The 16,398-nt window shown below is 42.1% G+C and overlaps 1 protein-coding gene across 3 annotated transcripts in view; it reads right to left on the reverse strand.

Annotated features, from left to right (window-relative positions):
- PTPRB (protein tyrosine phosphatase, receptor type B) overlaps window positions 1-16,398 on the reverse strand; it is a 59,378-nt gene that overhangs the window by 41,802 nt on the left and 1,178 nt on the right. For 2 of the 3 annotated variants that reach the window (XM_027679710.1, XM_027679708.1), the window contains exons 2-4: window positions 15,831-16,220; window positions 7,352-7,590; window positions 1,931-2,204 (exon numbers count right to left, since the gene is read on the reverse strand). In XM_027679710.1, coding sequence (XP_027535511.1) covers window positions 1,931-2,204; window positions 7,352-7,590; window positions 15,831-16,220 — 903 coding nt within the window. Of the gene's footprint in view, window positions 1-1,930; window positions 2,205-2,369; window positions 2,499-7,351; window positions 7,591-15,830; window positions 16,221-16,398 lie in introns of those variants that run through there. The other variant, XM_027679711.1, reaches the window with a different exon arrangement.

Here is a 16,398-nt window from a genome sequence, read left to right on the forward strand (position 1 = left end):
TACAATATGGCTGAACATATGGCTTATACTTCCATATTCACAGGACAATTTCCAGAAACACATGCCTATGGACATTCAGGCTCAGTAGATCATAAACTAAAACTACTGACATCAGAGCTTCAAGAAAACTGGTTTAAAATGCTGCCCCTAGTGGAAACTTACAGAGGAATAATCGTCTCTCATTCTTCATCGAAAAGCTTAGTCTGGACAGTACAATACGGGTTGTTGACAGGCATAACAAAACCATTCTTTAGAAAAAACATGACAAATTTTGGATTTTGTGTATTTTACACCATCAAGCAATGCAACTCGTGATTGAATCAAGGGAAGCAAGGAACCACAGAGCAATATGAGTACCGCTTTTTGCGGGAAACCTTCACGGTTCTTCTATTCTTATTTCTTGCTTTTGACTGATCTGTGCTATCCAAAATCCAAACACAAACCTCACTTCAACTATAGTCCACTAATCTGCAGTATTTCAACTTAAATCAGACTTTTCACTTTGATGTCAGCTATGTAATATGACTCTAATTATCAGTTGCTATCAATCACTTTCATCTTAAAGCCTTGCAAAATCTATTTAGTGATAAGAAATTAATAAATGACATGTACAAGCTTCTGTCTAAACGATTATGCATTAATCAAAATACGTTCTAAAGCGGTATGTTTTTTTCTACTTCTATGCAAGTGTTCAATAACAGAACTTTACTATGCAGAAATGATGGCGATTTGTAACCAACACTCTGATAACGATAGATCTATTCTTTCAATTTTCACATTACAAGTCATCAATATTAAAAACAGTTGGCATGATGCACAACACTGATTTAAATCACTGTCTGCAGAGAAACCATTTTTCATTTTTACCAAGTGACATGACTTGTGCTTAATGTATAGCTATCACACCAGCAGACTTGCCACTAGACTTTTTTTAACTTACCAAAGCAAATTAATGGAGGGTATTTAGTGCATTTGTACAGTTAATGCAGGGAAAAAGCTCTGACAGAAAGCGATACCTGTGAACAGGTAATAATTAAGTATTTGGCTACTGCAATCTTCAATACTAATACTGCAAAGTATCTCTCTGAAACTAACACTTTGGGAGCAAATCAGGGAGGCATTTAATGATGGATCTCCTTTACAGACATCTCTGTTTTGGGTCTTGAACTACCACCATTAAGAGGCTGGACAATATTTCATCATCGTAAAAAAAAAAACCCACTGATACAGGTAGAAAGAGTTCAGTTCTGACACTGCAGCTGTTGGCCCTATGCTGTCCATTGCTTCACAGCTGAATTGTTCACATGCACACACAAACACAAATGCAAAAAGGGAGCTTTCCCTGGCAGCACTCTGTCAGACTACTGGCTCATTTTTTACAGCCAGTCATGGATGTGACACTATAAGTGCTCTGCACACAACTGTACATCATAACACCTCACTGGTGATATCCAAGGAAAAAACAGAAGCAAGAAGTTTCAGTCTTTCTGACTTTTAAACTGTGGTTGGACAAAATAAAGGTATGGAAATGGGCTGAAACGGTAAGCTATCCTTGAAGAGGATTTACCTGCTATGAAATAGATTGTATTTTAAACACAATAAATAACCTGTCACTTGAGTAACTATGAAGACAATGGGGTTGCATGAGCACAAAGAATGTTATGGGCTATTATTTCTTAAAGCATTCTTCTGACCAAGTCTCCTCACAGCATCTCCTTTCAAACCTGCTGTGTTAACTGTTGGCAGTGTTTTCTTCTGGCAGTGGGCTAAGGAGAACTCAAGCGCAGGGCTGCTATGTTCAGCAAACACTGTCCGTTTGCCATAGCTGTAAACGCATCGCCCTCCTCCTCTTGGAGCAGGGCGAAACAAGGGGACGGGAAGGAAAAGCCTGGCGTCCCTCCCCGCGCACCTGCCGCGCCCGCGCCTGTACCTGTCTGCACGGAGATGTTGAGAGCCTCCCCGCCGGCGAGCGGCTCGATGTGGAGGTGGTACCAGGTCCCGGCCTCCAGGCCCCGCAGGGTGCAGTCGTAGGTCCCGTTGCCCGCGTGGGCGGGCTGGCAGCCGGCCGCCTCCCCATCCTCGGAGCGCCCGCTCAGGCTGAAGTTGCAGGCGCGGCCCGCGGCGCCCCAGCGCAGCCGGACGCTCTGCCCGAAGACGCGCTGCTCCGTCAGGTTGGCGCTGCATCCCGCCTGCCCCAGCGCGGCCTGCGGAGAGCGGGGAGAGCTCTGAGAGACCCGCCGGCGCCCGCCGGGCTCAGCCGCCAGCCCCGTCCCCGAGCTGTGCCGGTCCGGCGCGAACGCACCCGTGTGTCCCGAGCTGCGACCTGCGACGGGAGACCCCGCACCGCCCCCTTCCTCCCGGCCGCTCACCTTGGTCAGGGCCAGCGCCGTCCACAGGGCGAATCCCGCTCCATAGCTCAGCATCGCCGACAGTTTTTAACCCCGAAAACCCTCGCGGGGAGGGGAAGAGGAGAAGGGACGGAGGGGTGGGGTGGGGGGATCTGAAGAAGTGAAGTGGCGGCGGCGGGCCCCGGGGGCCCCCGCTCCCCGCCGGGCTCCGAGCCCTGTGCCGGGCCGCCCGCCTGCTGCATGCGCTCGGGGCTGCCCCGGCCGCCGAGCCGCCTCCCTGACACCGGCGTGGGTGGGGGGGCTGCCCGCCCGCGGCTGAGGAGGAGCGGGGAGGCGGAGGAGGCGGCCGCCGCTTCCCACGCTGCCATTCTGACCCGGGCTGACTCTGCCGGAGCCCTTCCCGCCGACTTCCGCAATCAAGAGGCGATTTCCTCGCGTCTCTCTGCGGGGGGTGAAGCGCGGCGATCCGGGACCTGCCGCCCACCGGGCAGGCGAGCGGCCCCGGGGTGCCGCCCCTCGCTCCTTATGGATCCCACTTTCCTCCCGGCTCCTCTCCCACCCCACCTCTCTTCCTTCCTCAACGCTTCCTCTGCATGCCGGCTCTCCCCTGGCTCTTGTCTTCCCAAGCATTCCTCCTGGTGCATGGGGGCCCCTCAGACGGTGCCGTTGTTGCTGGGGGCAGCACTGTCACCTCACGCTGGCTGCACCTCACTTGACACTGCCTTGCCTTGTCTCATGGTTGCATTGCCTCACAACCTCCTCACCTTGCATCTGCCTCGTCTCATGCCCGTCTTGCCTCACAGCTGCCTTGCCTCCTCATCACACCTGCCGCTCCTCATGGTCATCTCACCTCACACCTGCCTTGCTCCATGGCCACCTCACGTGTCATGCCTGCTCTCCTCATGCCTGCCACTCTTCACAGCCACCCCACCTCCTAGCCCACCCTCCTCTTGGCCTCAGCTATCACTAACCCATCATTCCAGCTCCTGTATCCCAAACACTGATGTTTTTAGGGGTTAGCCATAGACCACCAAGGCCTCCATCCTCTCCCTGGCCCTATGGCACTGCGACCAGAGGCCTTGTGTCCAGGAGAGTCCCAGCAGAGCCTGACACTGAGCTGATGTCTGCAGCAGAAGAGTAGTCTGTCTGTGAGCAGTCATCTCACCTTTTTGTTTTGTTCTGCATCAACTTGTGTCCTTGAAACAGGTCCTTCCCACATCCCCCAAATAACTCCCAAGCTAAAATTACACACACCATGGAAAGCAAGAAAGTTTCTCTGTTTTCACATTGCACCAAAAAAGCTGTGCACAACTCCAAGTTGGCTGCTGTAAAAATGGAAACTTGCCATTTCTGCCATGCATGCCCATTTCCTCCTTGTTTAGGTTTCAGCCTCTTAAAAATCATGTATATATGTATGTGGGGTGAGGGAAAAGAAATGTAGCCAGAAGTGTTTTGCACCTTCAGATATTCAAATAGCAGCCACAGAGTGAATTTAGGATTGCATAAAGGGGAAGGAATTTGACATTTACTTTCTTCAGTGGGAATGGCACATTTCTGCGTCTTTCTGTACTGCATGATGCATGTGGGATTTTAATTTTTAAAAGCAGTACCTAAGGCAAATTCAACACTGTCTCTATCACTTTTGCCCCATTTTAGGGAGAAAAAGGTTCTAGGTTTACAGATGCTAGTCTGCCTTTTAGGGGAGCTGCTGCTCTAGGATTTTTCTGGGCAATCGGCCTGTCAAACAAGATACAAATGTCTGAAAAACCTTAGCTCTCATTCTTCTGTTCTGAAACCAAAGGTCTGAGCACTCAAGTAACACCCACACTTACAGAAAACTTCATTTGTCCCAGTGGAACTCCATGCCTGGTCCTAAGTACACGGTAGTGAAAGTGCTGGGCTCTGTTCTGCAAAGCTTAAGATGATTAATAACTTTATGAACATCACCTTAAGTGACAATATAAATATGTATTGATTATTATGCCATTCTCAAGTCCATCGCAGAACACGATCTCCCTCAGAAGAGATGTTTCACATACTTCAGACAGGAGGAAGGACCAAGCCCCAAAGAGCTAGCACAGGGGTGAACATACCATTGATGGGAAACACAAGGTGTGTTTCTTAGACCTAAATTGGGATTCAAATGATATAGATGTCTGGTAATCGTTCAAGGTGAGAGAGTTTTACAGTGTGATTCCATCTTTAGATGATCATGGTTTTTGGACCTAATGGCATAAACCACACTAGTATTTTTCCAGAACTAGAGAAGCAGAGATCTGAAGGCTTATTGGGATGTTTGGATTACTTCAAACTCCTCTCTATAAATTATAACATTGCGAGTAACTTGTGTTTTCTTCAAAAGCAGAGCTCACATTATTATAAGGAGTTTTGAAAACATCCATAATCTGAATTTGCAGGGAAGATATAATTCAGATATTTAGGTGTAAGTTATTTAAGCAGATGTAATATGTGAAAGGGAAAAACATAATCAACACTGCAAACATAGAATTCAGGGAAAAAAGTGGAACCTACCACAAATAAAATTTAAAGACTTTTGGAAAGAAATATTTGTTTGTCTCTTCCAGCTAATGTAAGATAATATGTGGAGAAAAATGATGCTACTGCTTCTCACAAGTGCTTGTAATTTAGAAGTTCCTACTTTATTAGTCATATTCTTGCTATCATGGAATCTTTATCTTTTTGTATTAATAGGAAAGGACTGGTTTATTACTGGTTTTGAGACTTCCTTCTGTATGTTATCCAGAAAAAGCTGCTGCAAGGGTAAGGTCTGACACAGATGCCTATGCCAGCACTGAAGTTAAACAGGAGGGGTCCATCATTTACTGGTGGCAATATATTTATATAGAATAGCCAACATAATGCAAGTAATTATTTTCAGACTGGTATTGCATAAATGGGCTTTTAGTAGATCAGCAGTCACACAGCCTTTAACACTTACTGATCTGTGTGGCAAGCCAAGAAACTAATTAAAAAAGAAAAAAGAACTGTGAGTTTTGGGAGTTGCCGGACGTGTCTCTAATAGCAGGCTCCAAAGTCCCTTTCAGACACTTTCCCAAGGTTTCCTGAGTTGTTTTTTTTTTAACACTAACCTCTCTGTCTCTCTAATCAAGAGGAAATGGGCTTTGCATAGCTTTTGTCATGGATTCAAAGTGCAAGCTGGAGTTTTACTTGAAATCCAAGGCTCTAAATCAAGCATTTTGTTCAATTGAACTGTCACTATTGTCCCCCCAAAACGAGTATGCTCACAGCCATAAAAGGTATTGTCTTCCTCACAACAATACTCAGCACCGTCCCTGCTAGTTTGACAAAAAATATTTTTTACTCCATTCTAAAGACTGGGAAACAGAGATGGAGGCCATAGATTTTAAGTTTGTGTGTTGATATATCTAGATGGGTATATCTGATTGGTATATCTAGATTCAAATGTCCAGAGCCAGCTGGAGGCTCCAAGGGAAAGCTATTATTCTTTTCTTCATTGATATGCGTATCATCAGAATTATAGTTTGAAAGTTTTGACCTAAGCAATTGCTCAGTGCAAATGATGTCATCAGGAGCTGAAGTGAGGTAGGAACACAGGAGGCAGTAGTTTCTGCAGTTCAAATGGTGCCATTTCTCTAGCCCTGGTTGTATTATTTAGTAGGAGTGCTGGAGGCAGTCTGGCTAATACCAGATTTTATAGGACATTTCCATTTGGAAATAACCAATATTTGGTGCAGGAGGTGTGCTATGTGGACAGAAGGCATGAGGAAATAAGCTCAGCCTGCCTCTGGAATAATAATATTTTACAAGGACTGCCTACATCAGCTGTGAAATGGGGTGTAGTGCTTCCATCATCAGCTCAGCCCCTTCCCACTATCAGCACTAGAACAGCAGTGTCAGGGTCCATAAACTGTTGAGTTTACAGACTCTGACACTCTCCACAGCCTTCCCATATACAAAACACATTTCTTAGTCTTATCCACAGCAACACACAATAGTAACTGAAACATGTTTGCCTGACCCAATACACTGAGAGTAGTGTGGTCTCCTGGAAGAGAAGCCCCAGGGAATCTAGGGATTTTCAGTTCTAAACCACTATGTGATGATAGTGATACAGTGACCAATAATGTCCTGCATGCTTTAGCTCTAACTGCCCATGCACATTTTGCCAATGGTGATTCCAGGTTTGCTCTCAGATTACTGAACTGAGTCTTGCAGAAAAGGAAGACTGGAAATTGATTTGGAGGTATTGAATGCCTGTCATTTCTCCTCCTATAGCCGGAGCTGGCAACCCCATTCCCCTGCTCTGCCAGGGCGGTTTGTGGTTCAACAGAGCAGAGATCAAGAAGCACCTGTATGTCTCCACTCTGCCTGTCGGTCAGTAGATAAGCTGGCCATGGCCAAGGCCAGGATTCCTTTTAAGGCAAGTTAAAGCATACAGATTTCTCTCACTTTGATCTGTAAACAATGTCTGTAATTTTAGGACTCAATTATCCATAAATAAAGTAATTGCATACTGTAATTCTTAGTGTGTTATTAGAGCTAGACTCTCACATCATGCAACAAACCAGCGACAGAGCCCGAGTCACTGAGAGCAGATACCCAGGCTCCTATGGCTTCTGCCACATCTGTGAGTTTTCCACTGCTCCTCACATATCCTGATAAAATCCCTTGAGTTTAGAGATTTTCCCAATACATTGTGCATACCAGGATTGGGCTGTAACAGAAGAGGCAGAATTTTTCTGCAGCTATGCTTCTAGCAAAGGGCACTGTCAGCATGAACATCAAAACAAAGCATCCCACTAAAAAAAGAACAAAGCTTAGTCCTGTAGCTGTTTTTTTTTTGTTTTGTTTGTTTGTTTGTTTTTGTTTTGGTGGGGTTTTGTTGTTGTTGTTGTTTTTGTTGTTGTTTTTTTAAGCCCACAAAACATCCACCTGTAATAGCTATCAGGGTGCACGGAATGGAGGAGGCTTAATAAAAGTCAGTAATTCTTCTGTCTTACCTCTTCTGTAGTGCTATAGTATTGAAGAGTGGTTGTTGGAATCCAGGCATTCTCTGTTACTGCAGATTTCAAGTCAAAGTATAGCTTTTCAGTGGGATATTTACTGAAGTGTTCAGTCACATTTCTGATGAACATCTCAGTGCTACTCTTCAGCATATTTTCAGGCCTAGAAGTAACAGCATTTGAAGAGGGGGATGTAGTTCTACTACTCCATACAGAAGTGTCTGCATCTTGGAGATCTAAGACAAACAAGGAAAAGTAATTAAAATCAGCTCTACATTTTTATAAACGATTCAGTAGATTCAATAAATGTGACCGATACAACTTCTAAGTAGTTTAAGTGCACCTGTCAGTTCTATAGGGTGTTTTGTTTGTTTTCAGTGCAAACATGTATTTTTGCATCAATACCAAAGTCCGTGCAAAACAGAAAGAAAATAATTTCCCTGAACATTCCTACCATTCATTTTAAGGGTAGTCCATCAGTGATTCTGAAGTGAAGAAAGGTTGTACTTTTTCATTAACAGCACAATTTTTTCACTCACAGCTTTTTCACTTACTTGGACCTATTAAATGGCACACAGGATCAGCTTTATGTTGTCAACCCCCTCCCCCGCTTTCTAAGTGCACAGGCCAGATTCTCATCTGCCTTTTGTTGGTGTAAGTTTGAAACATGGCTTTGGTCAGGATAATCTTTCAAGATGATTTGTTTGAGATAATTTTTTTTTTGTTTGAGATATTTGCCCAAGATAAGTTCCTTGTGCCCACATTCCTTTTGCTTTTGAAAATCAGGCCTATGCAGAGACCATGCTAGTCCCTGACTGCTGCCTTTCCAAGGCTCAGATAACAATCTATCACTTAACTGAAGTATCTGTAAATATGATGGTGGATTTGCTTTTTTAGTCACGTACCCTTCAGAGAAAGCCAAAGCTGCAATTAAAACTCAGGAAAGATTTTACTACACATTTTTCCTCTGCATTTTCATGGCTCTTCCTCCCCATTGGTATGTATTTAATATCCTTTCATTGTGGCTGTGAGGGCAGGGTTCAAGCTGTGGTGGCCTCTACATCTGGTAGCATCACATTTCAACTAAGCAATTGGAATTACACACTGGCCTCATCTCACAAAAAGCTGCCCTGCCACTGCTGTAGCACAGCGAGTGTGCATTGGCTCAACGCCCAAGACACTTTGTCAGTCCTTGAACTGGGGTCTCCAGCCTGACAGAACCTTGTTTGCTGCTGATTCACTGGGCTGCTTGCCATTTATAACAATTTTAGCTCACAAATCTTCTAAAAACAAAGAAACGATTGGGTTAAATTGCAGCAGAAGCTTCCAAATGCAATTACTTGGTGTGAAATTATGTCTTAGCAGGCCAGTGTGTGTTTACTTCTTACCTAAAGGATCAGTAGATGAGCATCCATGAAATCAACATGATGAGTTTTCTTTTATATGTGTAAATATATATGCTAACACATTTATATTGAGAAATTTACAGCACTCTCATTTGCACTGAGAAAGAAAACTGAGATTGTAAACCGTAGTATGAGACACTTTCATGCAAGTGTTTCCTGTGCTTGACATGTACCAGTGCATTTACCATGGTTCTGGATCTTTTTGAAAAGTGTTGGTTCGCTGGAATGAGTTGATACCCAGATTAAATGTTTACCTTCCTTTTATCTAATTGTGTTCAAGCTCTCATCAGCTGCTGCAACAAACCCATTAGCTGACAAAAGCCCAGACTCAGTCTAAATTCCATGTCAGTTGCTTTTTCTGGGAATCTCCTATTAGTTGTGGATCTCTGAAAGTCTGCAGTAGGAAAGTAGAAATCCTAGCCCCGAGGACTTTGAAAGAATTAGACCCGTGCCTCTGTGCCTCCCAGTTATCTCTGAGTTCAGCAAGGAGTAGAACCTACTGATAGAAAGACAGCCGAAGTAGAAGTACCTGAACAGTAAGCAATGGCTCAGGAAAAAAGGCAACAATTGGGTTCCTAAATATAGATTGACACACCCAACTTAAAAAAACATTAAAGAAAAAAATCTTGGCTTAATTTACAGACAAATAGCTGTGATTCCAACAGGAAGGCTTTTGCATTCCAGGGCAATTGTGCTTTAGGAGAGCTGCTCCTCCATAAAAGGGAAGCTGGTGCTGCCAGCAACATTTATGGGACTCAGCAGCCAGGGAATAACTGGCATTCTTGGTGCAGGAGACAAGGGGAGAGCTCGACTGTCCTGGAAGTGAAACGCTTGGTCCTCGGGAAAGTTCCACCAGCCCAAGGAGGTACCAGGAACAAGCATTTGGTCACTGTACAACTCAACTCCTCTCGTTAGTGCTTGAGGCTCTTCTGGGTTTCCAGAAAAGGAATCTTTCCCAGCAAAGACTGACTACAGTCTGTTACCTGTAACATATGGATGTGTATGGCACTATGCCATGCTGGAACTTCAGATGCATGTACCAGCATTTCCCATAGATCCTACAGGATTGACTAACAGGGTTCATATCTGCCCTCACTTCAAGAAAGTCAGAATCCACGTTTATATTCTCTTTCTAAGTAAAACCACTAGTGTGGTCCTAGCAGAAGGACCCTCATAGCCCTTCTTCAATAGCAGGCACTTTAAAAAGAAAACTGCATATTATAAGGCCCATGTAAGAAGATTTCTACACAATTTGAGTTCCAAGTTTTTTAACCAGAAAAAACTCCCCTCTTGTCTGGACACTAGTAAAGTACACAGAAATCTCAACAGTGGGATTTTTCAGAAGTGTTTAGCATTGTTCTAGAAGTCTCTTTGGAAATCAGCCATAAAACTGTCTATGGGAACAGAACAGCAGTGGTGACACTGATGTTGATCACTAGCGGCTGAATGATACACAGCGTGTGAACATAACATTGTAATCATCAGTAGCACACCCAGGAGAAATGATGACATTCTGACTAAATGCATATTTCATCCATGGGGTGCGCTGCAAACTGCATCCGCCCCCACAGCAGCAGGCTGCTTACAAGAAAAGGAAGTCCGTATGCTTTTCATGTATGATTAGCAAGAGCACTGATTAGTTGTCAAGTACTGAGAACCCTACAGTGGTGCCTTCAGACTTAGCCGAGCTGGCACAGTGCACCTTTCTGAAATAGCTTGCATTTCACCAATCTACCTACCTTATTAAAGCACAGTTTCAGAAAACTAAGGCTGAATTGCTAATGAAACATAAATTAATCATATATCTAGTGTATAAGAAACAAAATACTTTGTAAGACTGCGTATAACTCACAGCAAGACTTGAAACTAGAAGGGATTGCTTTAAGATCCCTTTATCTTTTTAGCTAACTACTTGTAAATAGACTGCAAAAATAAAGACTATGTAAAAAACATAGTTCAGATTTCTGTTGTATGTAAGAATATGACAGAAGAACAAAATCACTAAATGTCCTTTCTTTGCCATTCAATGCGGACCTTTCAAAAACTGCAAAATCTGTGCTGCTTGAAAATTTTTTACCTTCTTTATTTGAATGTTGTAGAAGTTAGCAATATTTGTATCTCATGTCAGAGGTTAAATGTCTCCAAACTCCAGTCTAATCCTGAGCTGCTCTTTTACTTGCTTGTTTTTGAAATGCTGAAGTAGCCACTTAGAGGCTCTTTCAGCACCAGTGGTAGCAGAACATCTCAGATACATCTCTGATGATAACACCACTGCTGTACCAACCTTATTTCTGACACTGGATAGTCCCAGCTCACGCTGAAGTGGATTTTTGGTCACTGAAGAGCATCTAGACTGCATTAACTCCATGGATTACATACACGCCTACTGAAGAGAGTTCAGAAAGTTACCTCTATGCAGAGGTAACCTAGGTAACCCTAGGTTTGGTTCAGTTGCCTAAACCTAGTAGAATATGAACTGCCCTCAGGCCCTCTGCTCAGGGCTTTCATAACACCTATGGGAGACCTATGTCTTTCTGGGCTGGCAGTCAGAGATCAGGTGGAATATCCTGGAGTGTCTCAAATGACAAATAGTACCTATGTTGAGACAACTGAAATAAGCCCTTCCTTCAGACACCTATATTTAGACACCTCAAACCCACTCCAGCTTCTACAGAGAGGTCCACACAAAATAAAGGGAGAGAATGTAATAATGAAAAATACCAATAGGGTTGTCTGGAATTGGCATCTTTGTTTGCACTTCCAGGAGAAGATGAAATCATAAAGCAGGACTTGCCTTAATCCTGATTGCTCTGGGAAGCTGTTCCTAGTGTTCCATTTTTTCCCTATGAAGGTATCTGAGCTGATTTTGTTCTATATTCTTTGTGCTGTGTCTCACTGAGACTTTGAAAATTTACAAAACCCAGAGACCTAGGTACACTGTAGATTTCTCCATTTCTTTTTAAAAAATCTAAAACCACATTTATTTTTGATTTATCTTGTGATTTTTTTTAACATTGAAATGTTAGGGGAAATGAATGTTTGTCAAATGAAAAAATGTCACAAAAAATGATGAAAAAAATTGGTGATAGCTTCTGTCAGTATGATATTGTACTGTGTACAAGATTTTCTAATTATGTCCAAGGATTTGATATTGAGGCCTCTCTTTGTCTAGATGGAGCTCAGCAAAAGTGGTCAGCCATGTATTGCTTTGACCAAAGAAAGAAGATTCAGTTAATATTTGATATTTCATGGGTTCACATAGATGTTAGCAAACTCTTTTATTTAAAAAATCCCATGAAATAATATTTCAGAGATATACAAATGGATTTGAGTGAATTTTTTTAGGAAAAATGTTTGGGGTCAGCTCAAAGGTGGAATGAAAATATTGATTATCATTGTTCTAATTTATCCTGGAGAAATTTGTAAAAGATACACACACAAAAATCCAATCTCTAGTGAACCTATGGATGGATTATTGCAGTCACTACAAACACTAAAGGTGTGGAAAAATTCAAGTCTAAATATATTTACATGATCTTAAAAACAGGTAAGAGTTGCTGCCTTTTCTGTGATTCTGCCACCCTTCTTTGGTGTTCTTCCACCTTCTCAAGAGTCCCGAGAAAATGGATGTGTCTTCCCTTTCCACATTCTGCAGTTGCTACTGCTGCTCCAGTGGTTTGGAGCGTGCTTGGAGTGTACATTGCTCTGGTATCTTCTGTGCTCCATCTCAGCCACTGAAGCATCATCAGTTCTGATTTTGAAGTAGGTAAACTTAAAAGGAGTAAGGGAAAGAGAAAAGTCCACATGAAAGAGAAGATACTGGGCAAGAAACAAGGGTAGAAAAGGAGGAAGGAACAGTGTGAACGTCAGATCGCACATCAGACTTTGGCTCATATGTAATATCTGATATTTTGTCTATTTTAGAGTGAAAACAAAACAAGGGAGAGAAAGATGCTCTAGTTGTTATTTGAATTCCGTGTCCTACATGTTTTATATCTTCGTAGATCCCACTTTGGTTCTTAAGTGCTTGGCACATAACAGTAAGTAATAAAACCTTTCTCCTCCACAAAATCAACTACTGTTTTGAATGTCTTGATATCCACTGCTCTAGGGTTGTACCTACCATGTATGATATGATAGAAGAGAAATGCAATGAAGAGCATCATATTACAAAACAATTTATGTCACCTTTTGCATCCAGACTGCTCTACAGCCTGTGTGACAGTCTCTGCATCTCTGCATAATTGCAGCATACAGCTTGGCATTGTGTCTCCCTATTTGAAGTCATTCTCCACTTAGTGAATAATTTTTGGGCAGCAGTGGTTTTGAGGCGTGTTGGCAATATCTGAGGTGCCACGTAGCATTGCATCTGTTTCTTAATTGGGTATTTTATTGAAATTAACCTACCTGGAACAAAAGAAGTTTGTAAGAATTGCTTACACAAGTCAGGAGTGACATCAGTGTAAGTGTGTCAGCATTAGTGGTGCCCTGGGTGCTTTCCAGATAAGAGAAGGCATTTGTTCTGCAAGTGTTATTTACCTGCAACAGTCTTCATCATCCTGCCTTCTACCTCTTCACCTCCCCCATCTCTTCCTCCTCCCTGTTTCCATTCCTGTCCCTTCTCCTGGTTTCTGGGCTTAAAGAAGCTCTGAGCCCAAAAGTGGGCTGGTGAAAAGAAGGCCTCAGCACTCCTGAGACTACTTCTCTCTCTGCCCAGAATCTCCTCATGAATTTGATGGGAAATGAAGTCTTACTTTCTCAAGGGAGTTTGATATCTCATGGCCCTTCTTAATGTTAGCTGTTTCAGCTGGAGGTCAGATTCAAACATGGGTTTGTGTAAGATGGACTGTTTGCTGTTAGATTTAAAATCATCTCTGAGTGAACAGAGATGGGATACATCCCCAAAATGAACCTGATTTCCACAAACGGTCATTGAGGTCAGGACTCTTGCAAAACGTGTACATCCACATACATCTACGATGGTTGATTTGAAATCCAAATCCAAGCTCAGCCTTTCCCCATGCTCAGAAAAATCATGTTTGACATTGAGTAAGGTCCAGAATAAAAGGTAGTTGCAGTTGTTGGGTTTGGAGCTTGTACTCTATCTGGGCTGATAAGATGTTTAGGATGCAATTCACTGAGTTACTCCTATGCCAAAATATAATTATTTTTATGAGTACTATGAAAACAGAGGGTAAATTATATCAAAATACGGTGTTAGTCAGGAGTAGAAAAACAGCCATCTCAGCTCCAAAGATTTTGCTCAGTTTTTACTACCTTAGATAAATATAGACCAAATATGTTATTTTAGGCTAATCCACTGCTGCTTTTACTGAAAAGAGATAGATGTTCTTGGAAGACTAATTTTGCACATTCAGCATTGAAAATTTTGACATGCATATGGATACCAAGACCAGAACTGGGGGCATTAGATTTTGTTCTTGTAGTACTTATCATTATTTCAAAAACTAATATTTGTGCACTACTTTCACTCTTTATGAGTTTCTTACATTCCTGAAATTCTTAGTAGGTATTGAGGATTATAAAGTTCTGTTGATTTCTCAGTAGAGCTTCTCAGAGCTGTCAAAAATGAGATAAATGACACACTAAAAGAGGATTTACAGGCCTGTCTATGGAGAGAATTTTAGGAAAATTAAGGTAAATTCATTTAATGACTGAGCACAGTAAATAGATGAGAGGGTGCTTTCATATCTCATGACAATTGTCTTAGTGCTTATTGGTCTTAATTTGCCTCTCCTCTGATGGATGGTTAAGAAAAGGATGTAAGGTTACTTTAGCTTTGTTAGGCCACACTTCACCCAGCTATCTAAAGGAAATAACACTGACTGCATACCTCATCAGAACCGTTCAGTGTCTCTGACTAAGCAAGTCATTCTTGCCACAAAGGACTTCAAATGATTTTGCCTTTTTAATCTCTAACATGTATGGGAGGGCTGGGATGGCATCTTGGCCACTTTTCCATTCCCTGATTCTCTAAGTTGTCCTTTCAGACCTCCACTCAGGTGAATAGTCCTGATCCTTTGAGTAGAGTTCTGCAAGTGCAAATTTGCTGAAAATAGTGATACCCTGCCTTACAACAACTAGGAGGTTAGAAAGAATGAGGATTTGCTTTAGACATTCTGAAAACTTGGCTACATGCAAAAGTATTGGGTCATAAAACTTTTTTTTTAATCTTGTAAAGGCAAGAATAAACTGTGTATTCCCCCAAAAAAAGCTCAAGTCTGTAGGCTGTTCTTATTTACTATGAAGAACTGCTTAATAGTGTGCAAGAAGAATGTCAACAGGATTGCCAGGAAGGACTGAGAACAGAACATTGAAGAAAGTGTTATTAAGCAGTGTTCAAACCATTTTACCTTCCATTTTGCCATGGATATGGAAAATACACAGGTATACAGATATGTGTCTGTAATGTGCACAGACTCATGCATCTCAAGGTGCTAATACAAAAATTTCTGAGATTTTTGATTCAGTTCATTATTTTCAGTATTTTGAGTGTTCTCATATATATGGCATCTAAAGGCAAAATGACACTGAGTAAACACACAATTGTGTAAGCCATGGCTGTTCTAATCATGCATTTGGGTTACTCAGAGAAATAATTGTGCATGTGTTTGATTTTTGGATGTCTTCTTGCTCTTGACAGATTGAATCTGGATTTGTATGATAAAATGAATGGGGAGGAGAAGAACTTTCATACATCCACATTTTTTAAAAGGACTAGGAATTAGTACCCACAATTCTGTTTAGAAATGAAAAAAGGAAATGACACAATAATAATGAGCTGAGCTTACACATAAGCACTTTGATCCAAAGATTGCGAGTAGAGAAAAGGAGAGACATCCTGAAAATATAAAATGGCTTAAAAACTCCACCAGTTGTGACAAAGACAGCACTCAGCTGTTCTTTTATAGTTCTCTAAATGATTTTCAACTATCAAAAGCATTTTTCTGTATGAATAAAACATCAGAATTTTTTACATTTGAGTTAGCATAACAGAGACATTTTTGTTGCCAAAACTTCCAGGATACTTCCTTGAAGGAGTAACTCACCTTGCTTTGAGCACAGATTTACATAAATAGGTTTTCCCGTCTCACTGGCTTCTAGCTGCATCCATGTATGAAGGTATTTTTTACTCTGCTTGGCCATTACCTTCTGACCTTGCTTTGTGAGAAAAAGAGAGCTGTTTGCCACCTTCAGGAGCCCGTCCTCGTGGCAAGTCCACCTGACTGCCTGGGGACAATCAACAATGATGCTGCGAGAGGACAGAGCAGAGCGCGTAGAGATGCTCAGGCACTGGGCAGATTTCACATGGAGCAGCCTGTCATCTGCTGTCCACCGCCACTTCTGGTTGAGGTTTGTCATATTGCACTTTTCCATAATGACTCCTTTCTTTTCTGAAAGACACTGCTGTTTCTGGACATGGATAATCAGAAACCCTTCTGGAAAAGCAAAATTCCAGAAAAATACAATAGATTACACATGGGTATTTAACAAAAAGCAAATTCTTGATGATTTAAAATACATTAGCAACTCTCTTCCCATTTTCTATGTGTTGAACTTTTCATGCAACATTCTATAAGTTGAACCTATTTAAAAAAAAATAACCCAAACACACTA

Source organism: Neopelma chrysocephalum, unplaced genomic scaffold (genome assembly GCF_003984885.1).
Source record: "Neopelma chrysocephalum unplaced genomic scaffold, ASM398488v2 Primary Assembly neopelma1_59, whole genome shotgun sequence".
Lineage (NCBI taxonomy): Eukaryota > Metazoa > Chordata > Aves > Passeriformes > Pipridae > Neopelma > Neopelma chrysocephalum.